The sequence below is a fragment of the Xiphophorus maculatus genome, chromosome 18 (genome assembly GCF_002775205.1).
Source record: "Xiphophorus maculatus strain JP 163 A chromosome 18, X_maculatus-5.0-male, whole genome shotgun sequence".
NCBI classification, from domain to species: Eukaryota; Metazoa; Chordata; class Actinopteri; order Cyprinodontiformes; family Poeciliidae; genus Xiphophorus; species Xiphophorus maculatus.
In genome coordinates this window covers 873,550-888,884 of record NC_036460.1, presented here as the reverse complement: position 1 = coordinate 888,884, position 15,335 = coordinate 873,550, and the positions used below count along the sequence as shown (strand labels likewise).

Genomic DNA, 15,335 nt, shown 5'->3' with positions numbered 1-15,335 from the left:
AAAAGGAATATTTATTAACAAAAACAACAATGGATTGTGGATGTCAGTATCAGTGATGTAATGCTAATGCTTGGATGTGTTGTATGAGTGCATATGGAACAGTTGAAGTGCAAAAACAAAGACAAACTCAAATGTGCAAAAGTGGAGGAGCTGAGGCCTGGCAACAAAACCCCACAAGCATCAAGAAGGCAGAGTGGATGCCGAAGGCGACCCAGAAGGTGGAGAGAGCCAGGTTCAAATACTCTGTGCTCCAAATCAACGGATCAGCAACACCTGCAAAATGAGAGGAGCACAAAGAGAGAGAAAAGCAAAATCCGTAGCCCAACCCTTAATGCTGGGCTACGGAGCAATCCACATGCAACACACAAGCTCATGCATGTGTGTTGCATGAGCTTGTGTGAGCTCATGCAACAACAAGAATCATAATACTGCTATGCATAGATTGAGTTCATAATCATAGTAACTTTAAAATGTTACCACTACCGGAGGTTTAATGCTTCTAAGCTTTTACCTTTAATTGCCAGCACAATCGGCAGTCCAAGGACTTGAACCTTGCCCAACATGTGGAGTTCCAAAACGACTGCCTTTGCTTTTTTTGTGCTATGCGACTAGGTAAAGCAAAACCTGCATCAAGAACAGCTTCAAAGTTTTAACAACATACATTTTAATCATTATTCAAATTCAAAAATACGTTATTGATCCCAAAGGGAAACTAGATAACATGAATACAAATAAATAATATTCCAATTGCTAAAGTGTTACTTTTACATTATTACTTTTGGGTGTGTATTCACCAATTTAACTATCAAACTTTCATAAAAGCTGTCTTAATGCAAGAAACGAAACCCCTAAATACATGACTAAATATCAATGAACTTTAAACAACTAAAAAGGTTTTGTTAACTTTTCACATAAAGCTGAAATAACAGCTACTAAGATACTTTTGATTAAATTGGAATAGTAATGTTTACACTATAAAGTGATTTTATTCTTATTTTATAATAAAAAAATTTCATGTCTTAAAGATTTCAATTAATTTTGATGAAGAAAGCAAAACCTTTTTTTAATGTTCATAATGTCACATGATTGCAACAGCTTAAAACCACACATTACACCCTCATGATTACTAAAATGATTACAAGCTAAAACCACACATTATACCCTCATGATCACTAAAATATGTAGGCACAACTACTGCCTCTACTTTATATGTCTTTGATTTAACATAAACATGATCTATCAAAGTATCTTTTTCAGTGGTTGCTTCTACAACCATTTGGAGGTATCCTTTATCACAAACAAATTTTGTGATAATTGATGACTTCAAAATATCGTCATTAAAATCTCCAATTAGTGCAATAGTGTCACTTTGTTTCTCAAGCCAATCAAGTAACTGACCTAAATTATTTTTAAATAGTGACAGAGGGTATAGTGGCGGTCGGTAAATTACCCCAAGCACCATGTTAAAACTACAAAACCGATACACTAAACACTCCAAATTCAGCTCTGGTTGCTGTAGGATTTCAAATTCTACATCGTCTGCACAATAGATGCCAACACCACCATGTTGTTGGTCTTCCAATGCAATCAGTTCCGGATGCCTGCTAGTATATGACAAACATCGTGGACGGTTAGTGAAGCTGTAACCATCTATCTTTACTGTATCCGTGTGGGTTGAAGACACCCATGTTTCTGTAATAGCTATGCATTTTGGTTTCCAATGTTCTGTATAACAGGCCAAATCTTTTACATGCCGATTCAAACTTTGCACGTTCATTAGGAATACAGTAAAAACAGATGTGTTAAATCGATCAAATTGAATTGATCCACTTAAAAGAGGTGTCATACTCTCAAGAGAAACCAAAATGTCGTCCTTACAATAAATCCTTTTTTCATCAAAATCTTGAATCGTCAATCCTAAAATATTTCGTACACGACTTATCGCGACATAAGCTTGTCCTGGTGCAAATATTTTACGAAAAGAAACAACAGCTTCGTCAACAGTTAGTCCTTGAACTTTGTGTACTGTACATGCCCATGCCAACCTGAGTGGAAATTGTCGCCGCATGCCACCTTTAACGGTGGCTCTCTCCTCCTCAGGTCCAATGGCTGTGGATCCAGCCAAATCTGATGATGCATAGTGGCAGCTCTTCCTCTTCTGCATGCCTACACGTTCATTATCAAATTTAACATATACCACGTTAGGAAACTTGTCCTTTTCTGGTATTAATATTTCTGTAACAGTACCACAAACACCGTTAACCAAACCGTCGCTAACGTCCACATTTTTACACAACATAACACGCGCTCCTTTACCCAATAACAAGACTTCCGATAAGCAAGTATTCGAAGCTTTCGCATGATGTCCTTCCAACAACCTCAATTTTCCTGTTTTCTTATCATTGACATAGTCCTGTGCCCCAATGCTAACAAATTCAGGACAAGTCTCATATAATCGTTGAATATTGTGCTCATTTACTTGTTTATTGGTTGCGAATATGTGCAAGGCTGAGCTAACCTCACCTGTTTCACAACGTTTTAAAATCTGTAAATCATCAGCCAATATTGGTGTGCCTTTGGAGCGAGTTCTCATCCTGTTTAGCAGTTGAGAAAACACAGCATCTTTTTGTCTAACTATTTCAGTTAACTCTACAATTTTAAATAAATCTGACCATATATTTGTGGCAACACCATCAGAATAAAGTGGTTTACCTTTCACCGGTGGAAGCTGGTACATGTCACCCACTACAATTATACTAATATTCCCATATGATTTTACGGTTTGTTTTATCTGACGCAATCGACCATGAACATACGATAAGAGATTGTGATCAACCATCGATATTTCATCTATAATAAGAAGCTGGAGATCACAATATTTGACACGCAACGAATTTAATTTCTCTTCACTCAAAGGAGTATACGGTAGGCGTACATCCTTTCCAATAGAAAATGTGGTGTGGATTGTTGTTGCTTCTAAATTATATGCGGCAATGCCGGTGGGAGCTGTCAGTAACACGCATGTGTTGTCAGGAGACTGACACACAGTGGACAATAACCTTTTGGATTCATATTCAATTGCCTTGATTAAATGACTTTTTCCTGTGCCAGCACCACCTGTAATAAAAATATGCAGTGGTTCAGGATTTTTTCCATTAACTTTGGCTAGAGACCACTGCCTGATTTGATAAAAAACAGAGAACTGTTTTTCATTCAAAGATCTAATTAATGCAAGGCCTTCAGTTCTAGTAGTTTTTCTTTTCTCAAATACTGAAAATTCTTTACACTGCAAACTTAAATCAGGGATTTGTTCCTGGTCACTGTTTTCTATTTGTCTTTCTCTTTGTAATTCCACACACTCCAATCGTTCCAATTCAACCTCAGGACACAATTCAGCCCATGCATCTTCCAGCATTACATCACCGGTAACATTGTCCACAGCCTCAAAATGATCAGATTCCACCTCAAATTCACTCCTATTTAAATCTACAACAGACTTTACTGAATGCCTTGTTCCATCAACAAAACTAATCACACCAGTTTGATAAAAGTCACCAAAGGTTTCACAATGTGCAGGTTTCAGTTCACTATCAAAGCGATAAGGCAGAAATAGCTGCATTATGCTTTGATAAAACCTTTCTGGCTCTTTTGTTTCAGAGAAACGCGCATAACGAACAACTGCTGGTTTTGTCCGAGTTCTTTTCACAACAAATCCGAAATTCTTATTCAGTTTTACTGGATTTCTACACTTCTCATTTTTGGACAAAACGCGATACTCTGAAGCAAACTTAGCCAGGCACATATCAGGAAACGCATCATCATTTGGCCTGTTCTTATAGCGGTCAACTATACCAGTCATCCACATGTCTTCTGGGGTAAGATCCTGTAATGTAGCTTTTTGTTTCAAAACAGAAATGGGTAAACTCATTTTCACAATATTATCCCCAGTTGGAATAAAAACAACTTTCCGAGAACACTCCTTTAAATGCATGTTGGTGAGTCTATACACTGCTTCCTGAGCACAAACATCACGATTATGCAAATAGACACTACCAAGTCTCTTTAAAGCCTCTTTAGCACTAACATTACCTTCTTTCGCTGCTTCTCTTTGTGCATTTCCTAGAAGAAGACCAATTTCACGTTCACTTTTTGACATATAAGATACAATATAAACACAACATGCATATGCATCAACACAATACTGGATATCAATATTTGCATCCCAAGCTTTTAACAGTGGTCTACTATATTGATTAATCCAAATTTCATTAATTTGCCTTTTTAACACCACATGTGTATTCCTACTAAATCGTTTATATGCTGTTTCAAATACATATTGATTCATGCACAAGCCTTCAAACATTTCTTCCACAGTATTATACGGACAGTTCTCACCTGAAATGGCATTCTTTATCTTTGTTAAAATATTGCTTGCTACATCACTGTCCATTTGTTCCGGACGAGTCTTATTCTTATCAAGACATTCACAATCTGCACTACCATCAGTTTTATCCAAATTGCATTTACAAGTCTTGACCGGATCTTGATATTTTTCACCACGACATATAAAAGTGCGACAAGAGACAGGCCGAGGGAAATTAAAACGACAAACAGTTTTTTTCTTTTTACAAGTTTTTGAATGTCGTTTTGAATGCTGTTGTACAGATGTAACTACTTCAGACAACGCATCTTCTTCGGATGGAATTTCACATGTCACATACTTATCAATAAATGCAATAACATCTTCATCTGTGTTTTTGTCCAAAATTGGAGCACCCAAAATCCAAAAAAGGCAATGGCAATGAGGAGAGCCACGCTGCTGGAATTCTACACGATAATAGTAGTCTTCGATTTTTCCAATAGGATTAGCAGGAGACATGAGGACTTCTCTTACAAAAACATGCCATCTAAAGTCAAACATTCTAGCAGCAGTAACAGGGTTTCGACGCAACAATTCACACTTCTCTGCCCATTGCAACTGTTCTAAAGTCTGCGTTCGCCCTTCCTGCTTTAAGATGCTATAAAGCAGATTAGTCCATCTCATATCTGCAGACGAAAACGAAGCAAACCATGTGGGCTTCCCCAACATTCTCACACAAGCTAGCAAGTCGCGTTGAGCCGTCTGCCAGAAAGCTGGTGTGCCTCGAATAGGTTTCAAGAAACGATAGCCATCATCAAACTCCAACAACTTACTTATGGACTGTTCATCTCTTAAAACCTCACTCATATTTTGAGGTGTACGACTTGTACCTTTACGTAAAGCTATTGACACTTTAGACACAACCTGCTCCAGTTCCGACATGTACTGCGCAAAGAAAATATATTCCACATTACGTGCAAATCTACCATCAGCATGAAGAAGTCTGTTATTAAAATAACGACTCAAAGTCAAACGATACTGCCGCTTTTCATGGTATGTGTTAAAACCCGATGGGAACAATACAGGGAAACATTTTGCTTCGTTAGTACAATCAGAAAGCAGTTTTATAGGGTTATTATTTTCCCCCGGTGCTACATTCAACACATTGTCAACATAAAGATCCAACGCTTCTTGTCCTATATCTACCGGCATAAGACAAGTGTCCTGGAACATGCAGTGTTGCTGCCTGTCATGTAAAAGGTCATCATCATTTTCATCTATGGACATGTCCTCATTTTCTTCATTAACATTATTATTGTTTAAAACAGAATTATTATCTTCCTCAGAAAACTCATTGATCCAAGATTCATTGAACTCTACATTTTTATAATGAAAGTTACAATGTTTCAAGTACCAAAGAGCTTCCTGGACATGCATTGAGTCAACATACTGATAATCATAATGACCTTTGTATGTCAATTTACGCTTTAACTTAACAGGTAACAAAGACCCTTCCATAGTACTACGCGGTAGCATACTGCAGGTTTCAGCAACATTTGCAGGGACGCAAGTAACGGGACCATGCACTCCATTTTGTCCACCTTTGGGCAAAGCCAACATTTTCATAAATGGTATATGTAAAGCTATTAAATGTTGCTCCAAAGTATTCAAGCATGTCAACTGAGGTGGGATGTCATCAACAGTCAAATTATTGCATGAACTTTCTGGGGGCATTTGACCTTTGCTAATTTTGTGATGACAACAGTAACAAATATACAACTTATTTCGACAGGTTTTGAGATTGCATGGTGAAATGCATGCATCCTTACAAATATGCACATAATCATCACTTATACATTTATCTGCAATTAACGACATTTCTTTAGTTTTCCTGTATGAATCTTTGCAACAATTCAACACCTGATGTTTGAATAACAACCGAAAGCACACACAACACACAAAATTGGGCCCCTCTTTTACTTTGTCCACAAATTGCGCAACAACAAAGTCAAAGTCCTTTGACTTTATTTTAATCTCCCGTCTTTTTAACTCTACATTTGATATTATGTGGCTCTTATGTTGTGGATTAAGGTATTGCTTTCTACTTAAGTGTTTAACGTTTTCTCGGTGTGATTTGTTTTCTTGATATTTCGCAATGCTCATGCGCTTAAGGTTTTCTCGGTGTGATTTGTTTTCTTGATATTTCGCAATGCTCATGCGCTTAACTTTTTCTCGGTGAGATTTGTTTTCTTGATATTTCGCAATGCTCATGTGCTTAAGTTTTTCTTGGTGAGATTTGTTTTCTTGATATTTCGCAATGCTCATTTGCCTAAGGTTTCTTTGGTAAGTCTGATCTTCACAATATTTATTTGTCCTCCAATGTTTTTTTTGTTCCCTGTATAGGAAATTTTTCTTATATGTATTTCTTTTATTAAATTTAATTTTTTGCCTATATACTATTTTAGTTCTATATTTAGTGGTATATCTCTGATTCTTTTTTTGTCTTAAATACAAAGAAAAACTGTCATTTGCTTTACCGCTTAAAACAGTTTGCTCTGCATTTTTCTGAACTTGTGGAGATCTTGTACGAATGTGTTGTTTCTTTAACGAAACATTTTCTTCACAAAGTCCAAAGCAAAAGTCTTTATCACCTTGCTTTGCACAAATAACAACGTCAAAATGCTCATCACAGTTCTGCAAATATATTGCTTCATTGGTCAAATGACTATTTGAATTATATTTGGTCCACTGTGTACCGTTAAATACATATATATCCAGTCCTAACATATTGGCGGCAGATTTAAACTCAATTTCTGTAGCACAGTGACCGACGTACTTCATCTGTGACTGGTTAACATATTCTGTCACAGAAGTAAAATCTTTTTCCAAAAATGTTCCGCATTCTTTCGTATTTTTGGTCATGTGTGAAATAACAGCGAGTCTAATTTTACGGTGATTTTTCTCAGAACCAGTAAGTGCATAGGCTACAGCTCTGAAAAAACTGTTACCGTCATTTATAATATTTTTAGTCTTACACACATGTCCCAAAGGCCCACGCAATATTACTTTTTGAAAATTATGTTCTTCAAAATCTATTTTTAAATTGTTACACAGAGTTTTAGCAGTAACTTCAGAGATGGGAGTAAATAGGGAAGTATTTTGGTTATCTTGTAAAATGCCCACGCACTCGTCTTCAATGGAAGTCTCTGTTTTTACCGTCTTTATACGCGCAATATTTTGTTCTGCTGTAACTTGCCGAGTTTTATATTCCCCAGAAAGATCACTATTCATGCAATAACCATAACATGTTTGTGACCGAGGCTGCTTCACACAAGTAACCGTCTCATAATGATTACCGCTAATATTTTGCAAATAAAGAGCATGATTGGACACACTACTCAAAGAACTGTATTCAAGCCATTTATCGTCACAAAATGTGAAAATGTTAACACCAAAATAATCAGCTGAAGCCTTAATTTCTACTTCAGTTGCCCAACTGCCAACATATTGCATCCTTGAAACAGCAATATATTGTGATATGGAGGAATACTCACTTCTTAAAATACTATCATATGTGTGAGAATTCCTTTGTAACTGTTTAACAACAGCAAGCCTAATTTTGCGATGATTTTTCTGGGTGCCACTGATGGCTTGACTAAGTGCTCTAAAAAAGCAGTTTCCATCTCCAACAATTTTTTCCGTCAGACATGGCACACCCAGTTCCCCGACCACACAAGATACAGAATTTGCCCGTTGATACTCCACATTCAACTTTCCACACAGTGACCGCGCAATCTCTTCAGAGACAGGGTTAAAATACAATACATTACTTTGGACACCAGTAACAACTACATCATCATCCATGTCTGACATGTCAAGTTGGGATGAATGTTCTCCACAAGAATCGTCCTGCATGTCAACACCTGTAAAGGTGTGATCAAAAACACCACTGCTGCTCCCTGGAACAGTAGCTACATGTTCAGATGCAATTTTACTTGAGCCTGTCTGAACAATATCAACTCCACTGATCTCAAATAATTTGGGAGTGACATTCAGTTGACCAGAAAACCTTTCAATGTACACAAAAACATCATCAAGAGTGTTGAAGTAAAGGACAACACTCTTTCCAGTTGCATGTACCATGCCGTCGGTGTTACGTGCATGAGAGTCCACAACAGCATAACGTCCATTAGAACTAATAAGGGCACAAGTACTGCCACTTATTGTAATAAAGCTGGTTTCATATTTTGCACACATCTTACTGAGTCCATCCCAAAGACTAGTGTGCACACCTGATTCAAGAAGATCTGGATCCAGTGTATCAATAGCTCCAGCAACATAGTCCCCATAAGCATACTCAAAACTTTGCCCATCAACATGCATCTTTTTAGGCAAGTCTGGAACAGAGAGAAGCTGACTTCCACCACTGATTAAATTGTTGTCACGCAAAAATGTATATAGCTGATCACCCAAAACAACTACATCATCCAATATGTCAGCATTCCATGAAAAAACGCTGTCCAGTGTGTGCTTTGTTAAAGCAACAGCACTTATGGCTGTACACTGAACCCCGGCATATTTAAACTGAACATCACCCTGATGAAACGATCCACTGAGTGATGCGACATGGCTACTTGCACTATGGCATGCATCTGTAGCCTGTCTGTCAGCAGTAACTGCTGCACATGTCTCCACATTACTGTACATCTCTTGTACAGAAATAGCAAAGATTCCGTACTCGGTCGCATTTAATGATTCCCTGAGGTTAAGAAGGTGAATCATTAAATCATTTAAACACGTGTTAAACACGACTACCGACGTACCGAACTGAGATGCCAACCCCTGTGAATTCCGTGTTCCAAAGTCCACGACGACAAAGTAGTCTCCATGCTGGATTATCAAGCTAGTTGCACCATGAAGACTAAAGATACACATTCCATCTCTCAACAAGTACTTATTTAATATTTCATACAGTTCCTCTTCCTGCTCAAAACCAAGTGTCCCAAACACAATGTTTCCAGTTACTACTTTCCACTTTCGACCAAAAATAGTCAGATCTTCAACCAGCTTGCACAACTCCGGCTTTGGACCTCTGTTTGGTCTCTCTCGAGCAACATATTCCGCCAACTTCCGACCTTCTACACCGACTTCATCTACATCTGACGTCTTCCAGGTACAGACGGGAGAAATGTGGTGTTTTATTGCTGCTACAACACTACATGACATTATGGTATCAGAGCTAGAGTGATTAGTACCAAAAAATGTCCCTGCAACAAGAGACGGTGGCAGCCCCGTTGAACACCTGCAAGGAACGGGGTTAACAGCCTGACCTTTGGGTGATGTTTGCGTGCGCTGGAAGTCGGCCACGTCCTCAGTCGTCTAGAGTGAAAATATGAAAACCATGACATTTGTACATCCTCATTTGGTAATGACTTTTCCTTAAATATACTATCATTAGCATAATTGCAACTAACAATTATTTCAATCAAATTAAAAAAAGAAAATATCCACATTGTGCTAATGTTTCATTCCAGTCTGTTTTATACAATATATATGTAAACCAAATAAGAAATTATTTAAGACTATTGTAGTGAAATTCCACAATAATATGGATGGGTTTTAGCGCAGTCTAATGGTTACCTACAAATGTTACAGGAAACGTGAAATTGCCCTCAGTCTAACTCTGCTGTAGTAAATCACACAGTCCCATTCTCTTCCCAAAACGTTATTATAAAGTATATTACAAAGCTTACAGAGAAATTATTGTTTAATTTTAAATGGAAAAAATGTTTTCAATACAATTTCTCCTAAATTACTCTTTTAAATCTTTTGACTTTATAGCAAATGGCCTTTTTTGACCCAAAATAGTCCAGTTCATGATTACTAAATTAGTTAATTACTTCAGAAATTGATTCATTGTGAGCAATCTAATTAATTGCTTGAGCCTCAATTGTTACTTTTAGTCCAATATGTCCCTGAAAAAGACATCCATCCATCCTCTTCCGCTTATCTGGGGTTGGGCATAGCAGCTTCAGAAGGGAGACCTTGAAAAATATCTACATTTAACGTTTCAATCTCTCCTGACTGCAAATTGATTCCTTTTTATGCACAACAGATTTATTACATAAGCCAATGACAATAATTTGGAAGAGAAAATCTGATTTCTGTTATGAAAATTGTAGAATGAAAGGAACAACACTCAGACAACATTTTTTATTAATACACACTGAAGGAGACATTACCCCCTGGCCAGAAGGAACCTCCAAGCGACAGGCAGGTCCCGAAGCAGGAGAGTCAGACGCCACAGGAGGACAAGCAGGACGAGCATCAGACACCAGCAACCTGGGCAGCTTAAGCACAACCTACAAATAAATGACACAAAAACATAACAATAAGCTGATTTTGCACAAGATCAACAAAGATACAATGTCAAATGTTTTCAATAAAACACTTGACACTGTTCAACATTCATTACACTTTTAACTTTAATGTGCAAAACACTTACAGTGTTAGTAGCAGGAGTTACACAAGATACAGGAGAAACCTAAAGGAGAAACGAAGAAAAGAACAGTTAAATAACATAAAATCATCTGAACTAAAAATAATTAATTAGGTTATGCTTTTACAAACTTTCTGTCTCGTGCGCCTAGACTTTGAGACAGCTGGTTTTTTTTGATGTTCCACAGGCTTTGTCTGTAATATCGCAAACAACATTGCAGATTCATGTTATATATAAAAGCAAATAATGACACTGTTAATAGTTGCAGCATTCTGCTAATTACCTCGGTGCCTGTGCGAACATCTGGAACGGCCGATGGAGAGACTGTTTCCATGGCCACCAAGATAGCGGGTGAGAAACGGACAGGATTGGACGGGATGGCACACTCCGATAAAGCCACAGGAGTGTCGTCCCGCTATAAGACCAACATATTAATTATTAAGATACCAGTGACATTGAAAATTACATCTTATACAGAGCTGCAAGCTTCACGCACCTGGTGATGAACCACTCTTTTCTTGGGTGAATCAGACAAACAGTCGGATTCTCCCGAGAGGTTCCTCTGCAAAGGTAGATGACATATAAGATTTTTGGGATGACTAGCAATAGTTAAACAAACATCTTTCTTCCACTGCAAGCAAAAATAAAAAACTCATACCTTCCTGCCGGATCTCACGAGCGTCCATTCGGTAGGGAGAGGAGAAGAAGGACGAGAACGTTCCTGTCCCTTAACCACCACACGGGGCGCAAACCTCGGTTTGTAAGGAGGAGTTGCCGGACTTTGCACCAGTGGCTTTGGTGCTGACAACTCCAGGAACTGATAGGAAAACATCCAAATCAGTTCTTTGAGGATATGCATCCCGTGGTCATCGCTCAAGTGGATCTGCACATATTAACAGTAATCATTAGAGATAAAATTAATATTTCATATAAATTCAAAATTTTTCCTCACTGTGTTTAAAATTAACATTTACTCACGCCATCAGGACACCACAGATGGCGACGGCCCAGAGGAAAGTTGTCAGCGATTGGATAGTACCGAATCCCTAAAAACATCATGATAAAATGAAAAGAAATTTTCAAACATTCACCAAAAAAAGAACATAATGAGAAATATTTTAATACGTACCTAGCTTTGCCGACCTGCGGTGGAATTCCTGCTGGAACCACTCCTGCTTCTCTCTGGACTCAGTCAGGCGGGGGACGAAGCCGGTACAAAAAACCTACAAAAATAACATATTTAGACATTTATATTGCCCATGAACCTATTAAGAAATTGATATTTATGTGTTTCTCCATCCCAGTCCTCAGTGACCATTGTTCTGCATGCTTTAGATGTGTCTCTGAAGGCAAATACCTAAAACATGCAGGGCAGCACTCTGTGAACCAGCATGAAGAACCACTTTAAATCAACCATTGTTATTACCTTAGGCCAACGAGAACAGACAGCCAATAGGTACCGCTCAAATTCCTGTCCGGCTTCTTCTGGGTGACGACTGGCCGTAAGGTTGTTTGATGGAGCCATGACGCAGACAGCGTCAGGCTCTCGAGGTACGACGGCATTCAACACCTCGAGACGCAGGTCAGCTGCGTCAGCACCGGGAGTCGAAATAAATCCAAACTGCAAGCAGCCACTTGCCATCTCAACAATGCCGTCCACAAAAGAGCGCAAGTGGGACGCACCAATCAGAAGAACAAACTAAAATAGAAAAAACACAGCAAGATAAGATTTATGCCTACATATTCTATTTGAAATCATTGCTCATTTTACTTACTTTCTTATTGGGCAATCCCTCTGGAACGACCAGCTTGTGACAGTGATTAGTCACTTCACTAACTGGCCATTTTCGCACAGCGTGCCGCACGCCTGTGCCACGCTCTAAAAAATAACAAAAATCCAAAAAGAAATACAAATTATTTAAAGAAATATGCACTATGCACTCTGGATATTTCATTTGACATAGAAATATGACATAAAATTTAAAGAAATGTAATTAAATTTAATACTGACGTGGTTCAAAGTCGCTGGAGGCCTTGGGTATCCCAACTCGTTCGAGCCGGACTGCCTCTACTCTCCTTTTTGCAGCTTCCGATCGACGATGGGACTTTCCTCGAGGCATCTACATTTTGACATGAAATAATTCAGTACTATGAATATAGATAATTACAACAATATAAATATTAAACAGTTATATATATACATACATACAATCAAGACTCAATGCACAGCTTCAGTAATTATAACTAAAACCTGCGACCAGGCTTAATCATAAAATATTAATCAGTAATCTGATGTGCAAAATGTAATGTGTTGACTGTGTGTACTATTACATTGCAATTTTGTGTTTTAATGATGCAAAACACTTTCAAATGCCTTGTTGCTAAAAGGCACTTTACAAATAAAATGTGTTATATATATATATATATATATATATATATATATACATAATATACAGTGAACCATCGTTTTTCACAGTTGTTGCATTGTGAAAAGAACCCATGATATGCGAAATCCGTGGAGTAGTTACCTTTATTTTTTATAAATTATTATTTAGCATAATTAAAGACCCTACATTGAAACCAACAAACAAAACCTGTTTTCAGGCCCATTTTACAACAAATATAACGCTTTCTTAAAAATAACTACAGTAAAATAATAATTTTAATCATCAATACAAAGTACAGTAGTACAAATTGTGACTCGCGTATTTCACTGTGCCTCTGACTGTGACGCTGCGAGTTGAATCCGCTCTCTAGTGTCCTTTTCTTCTGAAGTCTGTGGTGCAGGTGTGTTTTTTCGATAGAAGAACATACTTATCAATAGTTGTCGCTCTTTTTTTTCTTCTGGGCTAAAACATTCATAATAATTTGCCAAGCTGTATTACGTATATTTAAATACTGTAACGTTATTGGCGCACAGGTAGAGAAGAAGCGCGGAGACTGTTTAGCAAATCAGGACGCAGTACACAATGAACTGTGACACAGCCAGGCACGGCAGGACAAAAAAAAACACAAAGACGGAGGGGGGGGGGGGAAACGATCGGCTCTGGCACTTGCAGAGCACAAGCACAATGACAGGGAGGCGGAGAGACAGCGATATACTGTAGAAAAAAACCCGGCTCCCAAATAGGATCCTAAAACGGCTCCCATTGTGGAGCCGGTTCCAATCGTTCACTTCAAAGAGCCGGCTCTTAGAGCCGGATCGTTCGCGACCGACACATCACTAGCGGGTTCACTGTATAAGCACTAATGAAATCTGTGATTATAAGTGAATAAGCAGCTGTTGTCTTTTAGGTGTGCCTTTTTCTAATTGAGGAAAATAACATTAAACACAACTATATACTCTCCGTCTTCTTTTAATTTAGAGATTTTGTAAAAATCAAACAGCCGTAAAACATAGCAGCTACGAGCACGAGCTACGAGCACGAGCTACGAGCACGAGCTACGAGCACGAGCTACGAGCACGAGCTACGAGCACGAGCTACGAGCACGAGCTACGAGCACGAGCTACGAGCACGAGCTACGAGCACGTGCTAACAGCACGAGGACGGAGAGACAGCCTGAATCTCTATGAAGCACTACAGGCCCCACAGAGAGTACAGAAACGATTCAGAATGAGGGAAAAAAGCTATTTATATATATAAAAAATACTTAACTCTTGATTAAAATTAGAAACTTGACATTTTAACGCGCCTCTTTGGCTGCAGCGCGCTGCCGACACAGATCTTGACAAGTCAACAACTTTGCTCAAGCCCCACGTAACCGACGATTAGCAACGGTTCTAGGCTTATATTTATTAACATCAGTAGCGGATATTACTGAAGTGCATGCAATAGTTTATATTATGTACAGCGCTGTATTTTAACAAACTGACATTCATCACATCTTTATTAAAATATGCAAAATCTTACCTCGACGGAAAAAGCTTCAAAGCAATCAGAAAGACTCCTGTTTGAAACTGGCGAGGATTTTATGAAACTCTCACTGAGAACTTCACTAAATCGGGGTCTGTAAAAGACTAATTCAAAAATCAGCGTGCAGAAGGCTAGAGAGGTTTACCAACCAATCAGATTCTTCTTCTTCTTCTTCTTCTTTTCTATTATGGCGGATCACAAGCAACTTTAAGGTGCATACCGCCACCTACTGTACATGAGTGTGTAGAAACATTACTTCACATCTATTAAATTCTATTTTTTAATTTTGTATTCTTAAGATAAATAAACAATGCTTTCCTTAATTTGTGAATATCTGTTATGTTTCCTTCATTTCCTAATATACCTTTAAGATTCCATTCATGCCCCATATTTCTAACTATTCTCTTTAATTCTTCCCTTTCGAGTTCATTTGACTTACAGTTCATCAATATGTGTTCTACATTTTCTTTCTCTCCACATCTCTCACATTTATCATTATTTTTCCTCCCTATTGTATAAAGCATGTCATTTAAGTAGGTATGACCTACTCTTAATCTACTAA

General features: G+C 38.1%; 1 protein-coding gene across 1 annotated transcript; it reads right to left on the bottom strand.

Moving 5' to 3' along the window:
• Positions 1 to 14,983, bottom strand: LOC111611906. The gene is made up of 13 exons (XM_023350811.1): positions 14,771 to 14,983; positions 12,871 to 12,979; positions 12,635 to 12,738; positions 12,286 to 12,558; positions 11,989 to 12,082; positions 11,838 to 11,905; positions 11,518 to 11,742; positions 11,356 to 11,421; positions 11,143 to 11,274; positions 10,991 to 11,053; positions 10,866 to 10,904; positions 10,603 to 10,722; positions 1 to 9,739 (listed from the first exon to the last, which is right to left on the bottom strand). Exons 2-13 carry the CDS (start codon positions 12,977 to 12,979, stop codon positions 1,136 to 1,138), a joined length of 9,897 nt encoding a protein of 3,298 aa, XP_023206579.1. The 5' UTR covers positions 14,771 to 14,983; the 3' UTR covers positions 1 to 1,135.
• Positions 14,984 to 15,335: the final 352 nt, after the last annotated feature.

Coding starts and splice junctions, on each gene's coding strand:
- LOC111611906 (XM_023350811.1), bottom strand. CDS start 12,979: ATGCCTCGAGGAAAGTCCCATCGTCGATCGGAAGCTGCAAAAAGGAGA. Junction 12,083..12,285: donor TCTGTTCTCGTTGGCCTAAG/GTAATAACAATG, acceptor TTATTTTTGTAG/GTTTTTTGTACCGGCTTCGT. Junction 11,743..11,837: donor ATCTGTGGTGTCCTGATGGC/GTGAGTAAATGT, acceptor TAATATGTGCAG/ATCCACTTGAGCGATGACCA.